This window comes from Uloborus diversus, chromosome 2 (genome assembly GCF_026930045.1).
Source record: "Uloborus diversus isolate 005 chromosome 2, Udiv.v.3.1, whole genome shotgun sequence".
Lineage (NCBI taxonomy): Eukaryota > Metazoa > Arthropoda > Arachnida > Araneae > Uloboridae > Uloborus > Uloborus diversus.
In genome coordinates, this window is record NC_072732.1 from 208,395,487 (window position 1) to 208,413,881 (window position 18,395).

Here is an 18,395-nt window from a genome sequence, read left to right on the forward strand (position 1 = left end):
AAACTCTTGAAGTCGTAAACCATTTCTTTAGTTCTGGAAGTAAATTAATCTGTCAGCCGATTCCATTAAGGAAGAACACGTTAAAACTTTTCTACGAACTTCGCCAACACTTTGAGATCTGGCGATGTTCCAGTATGAATGAGTTCAACCACGGTCTCAAGGGGTTGTTCTGTGCCCAGTCGAAGCAAAATTTCCGTAAAAAATATGTTAAAAAAAATTTTTTTTTACTGAATTTAAAAGAACCATATATAATTTTATTCTGAACAATTACAAGTGATATGGGTTAAGTTTTCAAGTGTATACTTGCCGAGTTCGTAAACTCACTAATACAAACTTATCCCCCAAAATTTTTCACAAAATGTCAAGAACAGATCTCAGTCTACATACTCCAGGGTACTCCAAAGAGCAATACAGCATTAACTTTAAAACTTAACAACATTAAAAGCACGCACAAATTACATCATTTAAATTTATCAATGGATAATACCATAAATTTAAATCACGTAAAATACATAATAAACACATAAAAAAACGGAAGACAAAAGTGCCTAGAGGAAAAGTACCTTGTGCTTTGGACATGAAATCCCTGGTTTTTAAGTACAGCAGGCAAAATTCTCTATTTTGTTACATTGAACATAAGTTCAGAATAACGATTGGACTTATTTACTGCGAAAAACTATAGTCACGAATAAAACTTTGACTAATATTGGCTGTATGCTTATTCTGCTAAAGTGTTTTGTTAAGCTGTGCCACCCTGTTCTTAGCCTAAATTTATCACAACCTCTTTACAGAATTCTTTTACATTTTAGCGACTGAGCTCTTTCCAGAACTCCTTAATTTTCTTCCAAAGTTTAATCGTCTATCTTATGCATAATTCTGTGTGGTATACCAACATTAGATTTTTTCACAAATTTCTCCTAAGTCTTTAACCTAGGTTCAGCGGACTAGGGCTTCCCGAAATTTTAAAAGGGGTCCTGCACTGATGGTTTGCACTTTTAGTAAAACGTGAACTATCATAAAAGATTAAATTCTTAAAGGTGACATTTCTCGTAAAAATAAATATGGATAAATAGTTCATTAAATATTATTTTTATTAATTCGTTATTGTTTAAAAATATTTTTGCTTTTGTTAACTATTCATTGATTGTGATAACGGTGTCCCCCCATTTTCGCTGACACAAAATCCTCCCTCCCCCTATTTTTCAGTTTCAATCATAGCTTTTGATACATTAAAAAGGGTAGGAAATTTTAAATGTCGGCAAAACTGGGGGTACACCGTGATTAACTTATTTGCTGCCTTACCATTTATTGATTCACGATTTTATTAAGATGTTTTTAACAAAATGAAAATGCAGTAATAATTTTGCAAATTTGAGTAGGATAAAGCTATGATATTCTATTTTATCTTCCCTTTCATCAAGGATTTCTTTTGATCCTCTAATGATGACCTCAGAGAGTTCCTCAAAGTGTAAAAGGTTGAAAACCTTGTCACTGGATCTCGCTCAATATGCAACTCAATGCAAACTACTTCTTTGCCAATAGATCTGCAATTTCGTTACCTTCAGTGTGACCATGGGATACTTTCCGTTTGAATTTCAATCATTTTTAATATTCTTCTATTGCTTACCTTTGTATTTAATTGATATTATCGAATTGTATACCTGCATACTATTTTCTCGTATATTTGAAAAATAAATTGCAAAAATGGGAACCTTCTCCAATAAATACTTCTGAACCCCCCCCCCTTTTGCAATTTATCTCCCTTTTCATTGCCATTGATATCTACAAGGGATGGCATGCATTGTAATTAAAGTGGCTGACGTATCGTATTTAACAATTAATTACAACAGCGCTTATCGAAAACTCTTTGTTTTTTCTTAATACCATAAGACAACTGTTATGAATGTTGCCGTTTAAATTTATAGCAAGGACATTCTCTAATGGACTCCCTATAACAGGTTAAAATTTCTTTGTTCGTCAGATACATGTACTCCAAAACTAAACTCGGTTGAACTTTAACAAACGAAATCTACATTCAAACGATTTCCAATTTGCAGAACGTATTCAACTTTAGTTTAAAACTTGCAAATATTGTAAATCTTCTGCTTTGCGTACCGGTTATAAAGTGTAGCATTTGGCAATGAGAGGCCAGGCAAAGTTAATTAGTTGGGGTCAAATCGATAAAATTCATTGAAATTAGACAAATGGAACGTTTGGAAAGTAACGAACATTTAGTATTCAGGCTTTTCAAGCAACAAGTAAAGTCAATGGAAATCACTGAATTCCATTTCGTGCTTGCTTTAAAACTGGAGCTAATCACTTTAACTAAGGATTAAGTAATGTGCCAGTCCTTTTATTAATTCTAAATTGATTAAGGCTTCCCAGCGGTATTCCACTTTCGAATAGAATGGAACGCTGATTGAGGCAGATGCGCCTCTGATTTCACCTCGGAATAATTAAGTTTAAAGATTGCTTTTCGCCATATTTAATGGCGTTATTCTCAATGAGTTGGATCAGAAAACTGTTGGAAATATTTTTTTTTTCAATTAAAAATAAATAAGAACATAATAACGCTTTAAATATGTTTGTATCAGGAATTACATTAGAGGAAAAGTTTAAAGAAAAAGAAGATAAAAGAAACTTGCAATTAGAAAACACCATTTCTGTCCTTAATTTTAACAACTGCTTCTTCAACAAGCTTCTATAACTACTCTGTTCACTCATCTGGTGTGCTAATTCTACATTAGCTACCAGTTTGTTTGGCTCTCTTGGCTCCCTTAAGAGGATTTTCGCCACCAGCATATGTGATTCCTATTCCGGGATGATGAGTGCTAAAAAGCACGAAACTGCAGTCCTCGGATGGAATAACTGAGCTGGTGGTGTATTTTAAGTATTTCTGTCTTAGCTCTGGCTTAGGGCGGTAACTTACTACAAAAAGAATACGATATTTCAGAAAGTTATTATTTGCTATAATTAAGAACTCTTTGAAGTTCATGTACAAACATGTACAATTATTATTTGTTTAAAAAGACAGTGTCGAATTTTTTTTAACTACATGAACGCTAATGATCGATAGTAGAAGTATTTCTAATAATTCATAAAGCGCAAAAGTTGGAAATGCCACACTCATTAAGAGTTCATGTCTTACAAGTCAGAATCCTCATATTTGTCGGTTGAGAAAAGAATATCTGCCCAGTAAATTGTAACTGCATGCAAAAAAAAAAAAAAAAAAGGAATATTATAAGCATTTCAAGTCAATACTTCATTTGGTTTCTTCATTTTTTCCTCAATTCATTATCAACTCATTTGCATTCCAATCATGACGACGAAAATCCATGTCATGAATTATCAAATTAAAAAAGACAATGATTTTTACGAACCAATTCCTGAATTTCACTTCCTTTTAGAAAAAAGGAAGTATCGTATTCGCGAATAAAAATTTCACTCAAAGATCGGCCTTAATTTCCATTTTGCTCACCTTTGAATGAATGTTGAGTTTTTCTTTCAACTCGACCACACGTGGATAAGTGCCTAAGAACATACAGAACCTCGAAATATCCATTTTGACAATCCCCAAATTAATTATAACTGGTTTTCTCGTGAGGTCCGTATGTACGTATGTATGTGCGTAAGTATGTCGCATTACTCGAAAGTATGTCGCATTACTCGAAAGGTATGTCCTAGAAAGTTGAAATTTGGTACGTAGATTCATAGTGGGGTCTAGTTGTGCACCTATCGTTTTGGTTGCATTCGGATGTTTCTAAAGGGGTCTTTTACACCTTTTTTGGGGGAAATAATTGTTAATTTCGATGCAAAACTCAAGTGGTGTTATAATTTGGCGGACACTTGGCGATATATTGCCAGTCTTTAGGCCGCCAAGTTTTATCGCTAATTTGGCGACAAATTTCGCGATTTTGATTTTTTTTTAAATCTGGTTTAATTTGGCCACTGTTGGTGATATTTAGAGTTAAGTACTGAAGCACATTAAAATTGCCAATAATGCGGAAATAACAATAAATTGGTGTAAAAGGAAATCATTAGATGCACACATCAGCTCGTTTCTTCTTTACTTTCTTCAAATATTTGAATTACAGCTATATGTGGTCATGTACGTGTAAAATTAAAGGAATTGAGACATTCTTTTATTTGCGTTTATTCGTACAAAGAACACATTATTTACATGACATTACAACATTCGACGAGACCATGTTCACAAACATTAATTAAAATACATTTCCTTAGTATTACAAATTTTTAATTGCACATCACTTTTACACTTAAATGCTCTATATTCTCTTCGCGGTCAAATTATTTATTTGCATAGGTTAATAAGTTTTGGACACGATTATAGTTATTTTCAGCTTCTTCTGTAGAAAAATGTATTTGATGTCAGAGTAAATAGTACATGCATGGTGTCTCAAAAAGGTTTGAAGCTTACAATTCAGCTTATTGCACAAGTTATTGAGACATTAATGCACAAAATCGTTAAATCCTTTCTTGTGTCTTGCTTTCGTTTAAGATTGTCTTTATTATAGAAGCTCAAATTTATTTTTTATTTTTAAAAATTAAGTTTTAATGTTTTGTATTCGACTGTCGCCTTTTAAATACCTGACGGATGCAAATGTTTTTAGATAATAGCTCCACGAAAATTACCATCATTGATTCGTATTGGCCATGGCCTCAAAGAGTTTCCCAAATACATGCATCATTAAAAGTTCAAGAAATAATTATAATATTTTGGCCAAACGGCAGGGAAAGTAATACCTAAAAATTTTGCTTCAAATTGATAGAGGGAGGGGCGGGGTGGAAACTTTTTTGAGTCGTGGATGATAGGCATTAACTCTAAGATGCTTACCCAAAGTAAGGTTACCTCGGACAATTTTATTTCTCTATTCAAGTAAGTTCAAAAAAGATTTTTTTTTCAGTGGTGTGGTTTCAACGGTATATTAATTACATTTTGGACTAATATAACTTAGCTTTATAAACAATTTTGTAACGCCATGCATGTAGGTCATTTTTTTTATCGTAGAAAAAAAGTACACAATGAATTAAAATTTTAAATAAATAATAAGAGCTCATTAAAAGTTCATTGTCAACACGAATAACAAGGTAAATTTAACTCAAGGTATATAAACTAGATAAGAGCATAATAAAATATGTAACCAATGTATAAACAAACAACAAATTTAACGGATTAACATTGATCTTCCATATAAATATACGAATTATCAAACAATGAGTTATGTACATAACATGGAAAAAAACCTTTTAATATATATTGCACTTTCCTAAATTGAAAGGATTTGACTTAGATGCTTAATTGCTTTAACGAATAAAATGCTGCATAACGACTTCGTAATAGCAATCAAGTATAATTTATTTATAAATCTTTTTGAAATATAAATTATCTGATTAATTAGTGAAACTGCGAAAATTGATTTTAATTCAAGTTTTTGATAAGCAGTTTTATAATTCGTTTGTTTTGAACGTTTGTTTCATACAATTTGGAGAATAACCATTATGAACAATTCACGTTTCTTATGTATCATTAACAGAACTTTGGACGATTTATGTGTTATAAGCCATAGTCTGCGAGTGGTATTTTCTTAAACGGAGGCTTTAGTCCTACTTATTTCATATTTGATGGGCGTTATGTTTTGTGACTAATTAAAACACTGTTTTGAGAGCTTCCTCAACTTCAATAATTTGTGTAATTGTTTCATTTTTTGATTAGAAAGTAAAATGATTATGTTGAGCTAAGTATAAGAAATAGCTAATAATATTTCGTTTGGTGATAACTACTTTGTTTGATGCAAAACTATATGTGATGTTTGGGTATATTAGATTTTAATTTAAAATATAGTTACTTGATGTCGAAAAAATATACTTTCTTTGATTGTTTTCAGCTAATGCTTTTGCATTGCATGGGGTTACAGTTTTGTAAAAATAAGTTTTTCTAACTCTCAGCTTAGATTCCAGCGACATTCTTTGATATTTTAGTAGACAATATCTTGCGCTTGTGTACCCAAATACCTTTTCTTTACTACTGTTTTTTAATATCTTCAAATTTATTGCATAGATATGTAAAACCAAACTTGGGTTAGGAAAAAGAGAAATAAATAATTTTCACAAACGAACAAATGTGGATAATAGAAAAAAACTGGAATATATTTTGATTTTTTTTTCTCTCATTAACAAACCATATATATTCATAATACTTAATTTTCATTTCAAATAAATGGAGCAAATAGTTGCAACTGGAAACCGCGTCTTAACAATTTCCTCGTAAGATCAAGGTTTCTATTTTTTTATTTGATACTCCTATTTTTTAAATATAAAGCATCTATACTTTTACCGTTATTATAACCATTATTTGTCACAGAAAGTGAAAAATAAAAGTCTCTACTTTGTTATATTTCGATAGAAAATATTTATATCAAACTTAATATACGTTTTAAATTTATTTTTGGAAATTAACTGTTGTAATTAGTTTGCATGTTTTTATAACCACTGAATTTATTTTTCCTTTACAATTGGCTCTCTGTTTAACGACTTTCAAGGGACCACAAAAAATCGTCCTTAAGTAGAAAGCTTCCTTAAATAGAATGCTTTTAACATTATAGTGGACCATTTGGGAACGAAAAAAGCCGTCTTTAAGTAGAGCAAGTCGTTAAATAGAGCGTCGTTAAAAAGACAGCCTACTGTACTTACTTTACATTTAACACAAAACAGTATGGTTTATAATTTTAGAGGTAGTCTTGAATTGTAATAAACTGCTTGCAACATTATTTGATAAAGCGCAATCGAACAACACAAAACAATTTTTGAGGAATTAAATCTACTAAGGCAACTTTAAAACCTTTGAAAATAGTCTTTTTTGATGTTTTACCTATTTTGTCACATTTGAAAAATACTAATGGTTAATAAAAGAAAAATTAAGTTCTGGCTCCCGTTGTAAACATAAGGGGATATCTTTTCATTCCAGTACTTTCTTTCCTATCTTGTGAAGTGAAGAGCTCAGCTATCCCTTACAGACTTGTTTCATATAACTAAATTCAAAATAATTCATCTACGGTATGAAAAGACTTTATACCATAAAGGAAAACTTTCGTCTCGTTCGCGTATAATCTAGCTTAATAGTCGACTAATCCCATCATTTGCCAGCTCTGAAATACAGCAATCAAAACATGCCCTTCTTGACTTTGATAATGGCCAAATCTAAACCTTCTTTCTTCAAGTGAGGTCATTGAGAGAGTTCATAATTGAAATTCTCTTTTTCCAACTCAGCTTATATTGAAGGGTAAAAATCGTAATCTTATTTCTTGATTCAGATTACAATCAAACGCAGCAATCGTAACACGTTTTTCTTGACTCAGAGCAATGGCCATAATCTGAACTTTCCTTACACAACTGAGGTCATTGAGACCACAATCGAAATTCACCTTTTCCTACTCAGCTTACAATGAAAGGCAACAATCGTAACCTTAATTCCTGACTGAGGTTATATTGACACGCAGAAAATATAACTTGCCCATCTTCACAAGGACAAAGCAATACTTACTCTTAACCATTAGAAATTCATTCTGTGAGAGAAGAATTGTGCGAAGAGAGAATGGCACTTTTTTAAATGTAGAAAAAGTGAGCCTTTACACATGAACTTTTTGCTCCTGGTAAGCATGCCTTTGTAGTTCTTCCTGAATAATACCCAGAGTTTTAAAAATAGTCTTAAAGCTCGGTCTATTGGAATGTTTGCGGTTCCAGCAAGCTTTCATCAGATGGTATATGGGTAAGGGAGTATTGTCTGGACATTGTAAAACATTACCTTCTTTGATGAATTTCACAACTTCTTCGTGAGTTAGTCCGTAGTACGGTTGAAGGGCGAATGAAAATATTTCCCACAAAACGATGCCATACGCCCAAACGTCAGATTCGACTGTAAATTTGTTATAAAGGATAGACTCCAGTGGCATCCAGCGTATGGGGATGGCGTCGTGATCATTACCCTTGTAGTAGTTTGCAGTATAAATTTTCTGAGAAAGACCGAAATCTGATATTTTGACTACCATGTTTTCGCTAACAAGGCAATTCCTTGTCGCCAGGTCACGATGGACGAATTTCCTCTCCGACAAGTACGTCATCCCTGCTGCTATTTGACGTGCTATGTTTAGGAGGTCCATGTGAGTTAATCTGACGTCATTATAGATGTCGCCATTTGCTGTTCTCACTATGTAGTTGGTAGGAGAACATGTTCTGAGAAACTCATTCAAGTCTCCTTTCCCCATGTATTCGAAAAGGAGACACATAGGTTTCCCAACTGCACATACCCCTAGCAACTTAACTATGTTCGGATGGTCGAATTCAGACATCAAGCAAGCTTCTCGCTCGAAATCAGTCTGAAGATCTTCCGAAGCTTCCTCCTTGAGCATTTTCACAGCAACCATGGTGAATTCCTCGCCCTTCAGCAGTCCAGGAGCCTTTGCCTGGAAAACTCTTCCGAAGGCACCTTGTCCGATGTCCCTGATGTAGATGATGTCGTTTCTAGGATACTCCAGTACCTCCAGCCTCGGGTTTAGTTGAGCAGATGTCCTGTGGTAGGCCATGTTGGAAGGTAGCTTCTCCAGGTCGATTTCGACGTCGGTTGTAGGGGTAGCGTTGTAGCCTCTGCGATACTTCTGCAACCGTCTACATCCGAGGACCAGAAGAATCATCATGGCAACTACCACTAAACTCAAGGCGCAGGTTATTAAGATAAATGAGGGAGAGAAAACTGGTTCAGGTGGAGCTTCAAACAAGTCCATCAGCTCCAAGTCGGCAGAAAACAAGTTGCTATTGTTTTCTGAAAGATTTGAGTAAATAAATTAATATAATATTTTGATTAAATAAATTTGACTTTAATGCTTTAGGAAGCATTATTAATTAAAATATAAATTAAATTAAGAAGTGTTATAATGATTTTTAATTATTTGAAGTACTTAGTTGCAAAAATAGTTTTTGAGTTAAAAACTTTAAACGGAGAGAAGCTCTTAATTAGGATAAAGAGACTGTTCAGAAAGACAATCCTTAATGCCCATTAAATCCCTTTTACATTGAACATTATATTTTAATTTGGTAAACTCCTCTGTATATTTCAGTTCATTAAAAACAGCTGAAGAAAAGTTTATAAAGTAATACAGAAATTTGATTACGTTTAGAAATGGCAAGTCAAATTTCTTATAATAATCCACGCTTATGTCGATTAAACGTACATAACGTAGTGGCGTTTATCTATCAATTTTAATGAAAAGTGAATATTTATTACATAACATGTGTCAAGGAATTAGCTTGTTTCACGTTGCAGACCTTTACGTAAGGTATTAATGTAAAAAGCTTGAATGGAAATTCAATTGGTTTCATAGAAGCAAGAAAGCATGTTTTTGTCATAAATTGTTTGGTAAAATTTTTCATAATTACAATTCTGTACACAAAATTATGAATATATCAGTTTACACATAAGTTGCTTATTGTTACTTTCTCTCTTACAAGTTTTAAAGTGGAGATTAAAACATAAATAATTTTGCACTAAACTAAATTACGTCATTAAAAGTTTTAAAATGGAGAAATTTTTTAAATTCAAAACTATTTTATCCGTTTCAAATTTCTAATTTGTCGTAACTGATTAAATAAAAAAGATATCCATTTTATAAAAAAAAGGATTGAGTTATTCTTCAAAGCAATACTTAGGATTTTAGTCTGCAGCTATTTCAGTTCAACGTACTGTGAGTTTAAGTGGGAATTAGGATTTTAAAACATCTTGTTTCAAAGTACCATTTACTAATATTAGTAGTACTCGCGAATTAAGAAATACAGGATGTTTATGATCAAAGTAACGATATTAAGAATCTATAATTTTAAAACTACTGGTCAGAATGACTTGATATTTTACCTAAATGATTGAAGGCCATTGGAGTTTGTTTGTGGAAGGAGGACAAAAACTAGTTTCAGAATGTGCTGAAAAATGACGCTGTTGGTGTTCACGTTGTTGTTGTGAATGTATGTTTTTTACTAACACATGTGCTCCAGATTTATAGAATCAGCCCGAATATCGCCCGATCGGTTGGGAAACACGCCATTATGAGCTTCTACGGAAGTAGGTGGAGGGCATAACGAACAATTAATGCGTCCGAAAGTGTTTGTTTCTAAATGCTCCTCTTTTTCTCTTATCACAGCCACTGTTGTCGCTGTAAATACGAAATTATGTCCTTTCCATTGGTGTTTTTTTCTTTAAACTTTTGAAATTTGTGTATCTTTTTGACTAACAACATTACAGTGTTCAACGAACCCATTTAAAACTTATCCCTCATATTATCCTGACAGTGTTATTTATCGACGCATTTTGCAGTCAATTTTTTTCTCCATCGAATGATATCCAATGACCTCACCAGCGCCATCGTCCTGGCAAAATATCCTGTTTCTTCCAAACAGCTATGTAAGTTACAATTTCGAATTAAAAGTTAAAAAAAAAAAAAAAAAAAAAAAAAAAGTGTTAAAAAAATTAAAACTAAATTATAAAAATGGGTATTTTTACTTCAAACTTCATTTTAATAAAATCACATGCGAAATATAGCCAAAATTACTCTTTAGATATACTCGAACACAATTTAAATTTGAAATAAAATTTCAAGCATTATAAATTTAATGTTATTGACTTGAGGAATAATTTCACAACAATAAACATTTAAATTTAAATTAGAAATCATTATGTGATAGTATTTAATTTTAAATTAGCATAATTTAAGAGTTAAATGTTATGAAAACTTTTGAAACATTAGTGTAAATCATAGAAACAGATTTTTCAAACAGATTTAGATAAAAACATTTCCAAGAACAATGTCACGCCTCATGTATTTTATTAAATTTTCTTGATATTGGTAATTACGAGTAACTTAATTCAGAGATTCGGAGATTTTCGACAGATTCAGCGGAGCTATGATATCGCACAGCTGCAAAGAAGCACATTAATGAATCGTTAATTAATCTGACTGTTAATATTTAATTAGTTTAGCCAACCAATGCTGTATATCTTAGATCAAATGATAACTAAACTCTCTGCTCAAGCATAGCTTGCTATGAAAATAATCTTGGGGAAAAAATGTTTTAAGATACGTGACTCGTAAACTTCATTAATGTTAATGACTATTACGTTGAAAAACCACAACGTAATAATGCTTCAAGTAAACAAAAAATCGTAAATAATTTGATTTTTTCTTGACAGTGTTTTTGATCATGTGAATAAATCTAGTTTCTAAACAAATGTGTTTAGTAAGTAGTATGTAAACACTAGTTTTTTGAAAAACATCATTAGTAATAACTTGATCAAGTATGTAAAAAACTTTTTTTTTTAATGACTGAAAATTTAAATATCACCTCAGGAGGGAAATTGAAAGAGTGATGACGATGGAAGTTTTTGAGCATTGTTAATTTTTTTTTAGATATTAATTTAGTCACTAATGACACTTTCTATCCCACTTGATAAGGTCTAAAACCGCTTCAAGGCTGTGCGAGACATAATAAAATAGTAAGCAACTTGCGACAAAAGGTTTATAAAATCTTTGAAAATTAGTTTCAAAACTTATACAGTTAGTATTTAGCTAAAGGTTTAATTTTTTAATTGGAAAATAAATTTTGACTTATTTTTATCTTTACTAAATCTTTTTTTTACATATTTTTAAAGATTTACTTATTAAACTTTCATTTACGTATGCAAGTTTTTGAGATTTTGTAGTTTTTGAGCAATGGGGGGTGAAAGAGGAGAGGGGGTGGGGAGGCGAAAGTCTCTCGAAATATTTTTGTCAATAATCACATTTATCTCCACCACTCTTTTTTATCTGAGCATGGCACCTTAGAATTTCCATGCGGCTTTCACCGCATGGCACTAGAGTGAAAGCCGGTAAAATAGAGTAGATTCTCAAAAATTTTTCCTTATGTCGATCGAAAAGTGGTCACGTTAGAAAAAGTAAGCAACAAGTTTTTCTCGCGGAGATTCTTCGTACTGCCAGAATGTGACCGAATTCCGATGGGTTTATCAAAACCCCCGAGTTTTCTGAACTTGGTGAGCAAAGTTTTTTCCTTCCACCCCCAACTTTTAGCATGACATCTTTTTACCATGCGAATTATCTCTGTACGGCTGGTTTTTAGAAGCCGTGATATATACACACTTGATGACATGCTTCTCTCTATTTCTTCGATTTTAGTTGGCTGATACAGTGCTGTGTGCCTAAATGCGTAGAGAATGAATCATACGGAAATTTTGGGAGCAATACAGATCAGGTTATTGAAAAATTCTGATCATTGAACAACTGCAAAAGGCAATGCTTTTAAGAAATGTTAATTTGCAAGTTATTTTAACTTATAACTGAAAAAAAAATCTTGCATATTTTATATGGTGTGCTTAGAAATTGACTTCCACTGCAAAAAAATGTGTAATCTTACTCTGTAAATACGGTGGCAGAATTTTGCACTTTGTATAACCTTATTCCGGCGCCTGGCTTCCTCCATAGCAATGGAGTAACTTAACTGAAAAAACTGTTGTAACTAATGAGCGTTACACCAGTTTTATCAGTTAAGTTACTCCCAGAGTAGTGGAGGCAGCTAAGCTGCACATTTTTTTTAGAGTTTCAAACTGAGCAGATGTGATTTTTAACAATATTATGCAGAGAAATTCTTTATATAACAAACACACACAAGCGCACGCAGGAATTTCCCAAGGAGGGTTTCGAAAGTCGACCATTTTCGTATCATACTCCAAATTCGCCGCCAAACATATCGATTTTCGGCAACAAAAACATTACAGAATGAATAAGCTTTAACAAATAAAGTTAATTAATAATAACAAATATTTGCCTAATTTTGAGAAAGCACAATAATTTTTGGTTTATTTTTCATAATTCAAAGACAAAAAATGCAAATCTTTGCGGTAGATCGATAATCCTTTTTCACTTCCAGAATATTTTGTTTTTTATCTTCACACAAGTTTTTCATAAAATGCAATGTGACTTGTTTTCTTTTACGTTTTTGATCAGAGTATTATTTTTAGAATATAATTTAAAAGTTCATATGTTTACAACTAAAAATCAAGATATATTTACGCTTCATGGAAAGAATATGCGTGTTATATAGTCATGTCGAACCAAGAAACTCAAGCAACGAAATAATTTTTTACTTCCTTGTCCCGTGGGCTTATCCGGTGTACATAGTGATATGACGTCTACATGAGTAGGATTATTAAGCAATCGAAGAAGAAAGGAGTTAGGACACCTTGAACACACTCTTTGTGTGTTCCACAGAGCAAGCATTATACACTTCACATTAAAAAAAAAAGTAATTTATAATAAATTCAACAAATACTGTGAAAAATGATTGCATTATTTTTTTGATCATTAATGAAAATAATTAACGGCACTACTTAATTTAAAATTCTTGTGTATCGCATTTTTCATATGGTTTTAACTTACCTTATGTATTAGAATATCTTTGTATGTACCAGGTTGATAATTCAATTTAAATGTTATCTATAATTGTTAGTTCTGAATAACTATACAATACAAAATGTTTTGTTCAGTTTTATGCCAAGAAAGGTTCAGTACAATTATTGAAATAGGAGTGGATAGGCCAAACACAAAGTGTGGAACAAAGTTAGCCAGAGTGACAGTTGAAAAAAAAAAGTGTGGTAAATCTTCTTTGATGTTAATAAGTATTACCCTTAATTACACACTCATTACAATCGGAGTCGGATGCAAGTGAAACAAAGCTTATTAGTGCACTGTTAATCACCCCGACAGCTAATATTCAATTAGTAGCGCACATCAGTGACATACTTTGCACATGCGAATGATAATTAAGCTCTATTACCACAGCGGGCGATGTCGCAGTGCTGCCATCGGATCCTGGGATCAATGGTGTAGCACCAGGGCATGGGCTCCTCACCGCCGGCGTTCCTGCAATAATTCTCCGAGCCAAGGACTTCCGGGAACACCATGGGGGGTCGATTATGGTGATGCGGCTCCTGAGAACATTAATTTCAGCATAAATCATTGGCACGAGCATATGAGCCGCGTCAGAATAATAAGTTGGCTCTTGGGCGGTGAATGCTAAATACGCGGCAGTGGCTGATCAATGACTTGGAAGTATAGGGTACGGTTTAAATGATATATACTGCAAACAATATACACGTTCATAGATTGAAGATAAGACATGAGCAGTAACCTCCCGATAATCCGTAAGAGGATTATCTGCGAGTAATTCAAAATTCAAGAATCAATTCTAATATAGTATACTTCCGATTATCCGCAGAATTGGGTGGCACAAGTGCCGCGAATAATGAAAATCGCGGATAAACCGAAAAAAGGCTAAAATGAGAAGTCAAAGATTGTCCTTCTTCTAAAACTTAGCTGTATTGACCCACAATACTTTACTTTCTTCAAGCAATGAAAATCTATATAAAGTACAGTGAACATTTTTTGTATTGTACAACAGAACTTCACATCAATAAAGAGCCAGTGTATGATGAAAGCACAAAAAAATAATGAATAAATGAAAAAAAAACAGCTGAGTAAATTTAAAATTTTTCGACAAAAAAAAAAAAAAAAAAAAAAAAAAAAAAACATTGGTAGTTGCTTTTTCCCGTGAAAATTTTTTCCTGATTTTTGATGGACTCGCGGATAGTCGGGAGTTTACTTTAACTGATTTTTTGGTTGATATTTTAAAAGTGTTCATTTTTTTAAAAAAAGATCTTTCTTCAGTGTGCAGACACACACTCGTTCTTTGTTGATGTTCGATTCTTTTGCATTAAAAACAAACTTTCTTGTCCATTATATATTTTAGTTATTTGTATAAATTTTTATCAATACCGTCAAATTTTGAGCAAGAGAAATTTTTAACTGATTTGCCCTTCATTTTTAGGGTTTTTGGCTGGCTATCCGTCAGTTTCATCTGCCCGCGGTACTCGTACCACCCAATTCTGCAGATAATCGGAAGTTTACTGCACGTGAAAATACCGTGAAAAAAATTTACTTTCTACATCTTTGACTAGGTTATTGAAAGAAGCAGCAAGTAGTTTGTTTATTAAATTTAAAAATACTTTTGTTTTCGTATAGAATTTAAAGTGCCCGAAGATGTTCGGAGCAAAATTTATAAAATCTGTAATTTAGATCAATTTAAAATCTGAATCTAACGGCGTTTCTTGCCCCAATACTAGCTCTAAATCTATTAAGTGGCATGAAAACGGTGTAATCAATAGCAGGGATGTTCCCATAGGGTATACTTCATATACGCTGTATACTCCCAAACATTTTTTAGACATTTAGCGTCTACCCTCAAGCTTCAAAAATTCTCATCTTGTGACATTTTACGTATATGATGGCATACACATATTGTGCGTAATGCATTACTGGGAGTATACCTTCATAAAAATTGATGGGAACATCACTTGTCAATAGTGCTGCATTTTTAGATTTTCTTATTTTATAAGAAATATTTGCGGTTTTTGGGTTTTTGAATCTACGATAATGGTTCAGACTGCAAAAGCCATCGAATCATAATCACGTATAATAAGTATTTTTTTTAAAATTAATTCTTGGGTTTGACCATACAGAATTAAAATTTGGATAAATTAAAATTTTAATTTTCCCCAAAGCTAGTATTCGTGTGTTTTACCACTATTGTCGCAGTCCTGGTCTCCCTGTTAGAAATGACATCATAGTTAAGAAAAGTGACTACAGATCATAAACGTGTTACCATTAGAATCGGTCGATGATTTTTTAAAAAACTTACTAGGCATAGACATGTATTGAAATATGCCACTAAGGGCGAGTTTTACTCCTCGACATGCAGTGACATCTCAGAGACGCCAAGAAATGTAGTGGCTCATGAAATGTAAGTCACTTATAAGCCACAAAGTTGTAGTTCAAATTACAAAATTGTGTTTCCAAGTTTTAAAGAATCGATGCCGTTAAACAATACCTTTTGCGCCGAAAGCACATTCACTTCTTTGATTTCCTATGCAAGTGTTGTTTTATGTGTGCCATACATTTCATAAGCCGTTAAATTTCTTGGCATCTCTGAAAAGTCATTGGATGTCGAGGGGCAAAACCATGTGAGACATGTGGCCATGTGATGTCGCACATGGCATGACATGTGCCACTAAGGGTCTCGATATGCAATGACATCTCAGAGATGCCAAGAAATTTAATGGCTCATCATGAAATGTATGGCACATATAAGACCACAATTGCATAGGATTTGTTTACTGACAAGGCATAGACATTCATTGAAACATGACATGCATTGCATAAGCTATGTACCCAGCCGCTGTTCCTACTGGTTACGAAATACAGTCAAGCCCGCTTTTTTGAATATCGGTTAAAAGAATATTCAGCTTAGTGTAATACGTTTTCAATGCACCAAACAGTTGTTATCTATTATTTTAACCCCGTTTAATGGAATATCCGGCTTGTTAGAATAAATTTTTGTGAAAAATTGGCATTTCCATTGAGCGGGCTTGACTGTATTAGCACAGTTCCAAATGCAAAGGTAATATTGCCGACCATTAGATTTCTTAAAATTTCGCAGCTGTCTGTACTTCAATTTCACCAAACCTTACCTGTGAATCCCATCTTTGACATGGTATTCCAGATTTTGTGACATTTATAGAGCCTTGGTAAAACCGTCCTCTGTCTCTGACGCAATGCTCTAAAAATAAATAAATTATTCTAATACAGTACAATACAATGCATTACATGCGATTATGTTTACAAATCAATTTATTCAACATTTTGGACAGAAACACACTTTGCAGTAAATAAGAAAATAGATATTGATGCGTTAACAATGGTACTGAGCTCAAATTATGCGTACTTGGCTCAAATCGTGAATTCGTCAATAGCGTATCGACGAACAGTCGTTCATTGGTTAATTTCAGATGAAAAACAATGGTGTACCTCTAAGACAGATTACCGTAACCTACATTATCACTACGTTGCAGGAGGAAAAAAAGTTTGAATGGTGCTCACAAAGGCTGGGACTGGCCCTCTTATAGCACTGGTCAATAAATCTTTTGCGCAATTGGTACATTTGAAAGAGGAACTGAAGATCATTTAAAGTCCATTCTTAGTCAAACTTGCAACACAAACTTGCTTGCGTCACTATAATCCTAGCTGTAAACTTTTCAATTAATTTTGAACACGCTCTAGTACTACGATGTACATATTAGTGTAGTTCAAATTAGCGATGTACATATTGGCGTCACTATCATTCTAACTGTAAACTTTTCAATTCCTTTTAATGAACACGCTCTAGTACTACTACGTACATATTTAAATGGTTAATTTTTTTTAACTGCTAATAAACATATTGGAATTACAATCATTGTTCTCAACATAAGTTCATCTTGTATTTCTCAAGCTTAAAAGAATGAGCGGTGTAAATGATTTTTGTTTGAAACTTTCATTTTTTTTAAAATTTTACTTATTTTTTTTAAGCCTGATTGTTGAACATTAGGACAACTTTTATTTCCGAGGTAGACCGTAGAAGTATGGAAAACGCTATTTAAATATAATGAGTTTGAAAATTGTTTTCTACTGTTTATTCGTATTGAACATTGGAAAAACAGTTTTTTACTCACACTGAAAATTATAATGCTTGTGATTAAACTACTTTGAACGCCACCTCTATCAACAATTTAGTGACAAAAAATTGAATGATTGCAGTATAAAAGAGTATTTTATGAGAACTATCGAAATTGTTTGAAGTTAGTGGAATTGTTTGCTTTGTGTTCCACTCTAAATTTCTCCAACTGTTGTACTTCTACACAGGATGAGTCAAACGTATAGCGCGTTTCATGCTCAATAGGTAGTATTTAGTTATCATGCACGTACCTTAAGTTTTTTTAAAAAACTTTTTATACTAGTTGGAAATATAATTTTATTTATATTAATTGGAAATATAAATCAAGGTAGATATACTTCACAATGTCACACATTACATAACAATTACATTAGCTTGTTCGTACGGAAGTGGGCGCGGGGATAGTGCGATGTGTCCGATTCGGGGTTTGATCGATGGACCTTTTTGATGCTAACTCAGTACTTGAACCCCTGAGCCAAAATGACCAAGTGACTCAAGGGCAAACTTGCGTTGTGTGCTCTCCAAGCGTACGCCGCAAACTGGTACGTGACGCGATTAGCATTTCTCGGGAAAATTTACTTTGATTCAGTCTGCAAATGGCTACGGTACAGAAAAAAAGCGATGTGCAATTTGTATTTCCTTGCAAGCAAATCTGTAGCAACCGATTGTACAACAGTGTACCTCCAGTTGTGGATATCGATAAGCTGAAAAACGAATCATTCGAGTCAATGAAAGAG

At 33.0% G+C, this 18,395-nt stretch overlaps 1 protein-coding gene across 1 annotated transcript in view; it reads right to left on the reverse strand.

Annotated features, from left to right (window-relative positions):
- Positions 1-7,646: 7,646 nt before the first annotated feature.
- The window catches only part of LOC129216780 (tyrosine-protein kinase transmembrane receptor Ror2-like), a 132,355-nt gene continuing 121,606 nt past the window's right edge, over positions 7,647-18,395 (reverse strand). Inside the window, exons 7-9 of the mRNA XM_054850995.1 lie at positions 16,637-16,725; positions 13,888-14,041; positions 7,647-8,836 (exon numbers count right to left, since the gene is read on the reverse strand). Of these exons, the coding sequence (XP_054706970.1) occupies positions 7,647-8,836; positions 13,888-14,041; positions 16,637-16,725 (1,433 nt within the window). The remainder of the gene's footprint in view (positions 8,837-13,887; positions 14,042-16,636; positions 16,726-18,395) is intronic.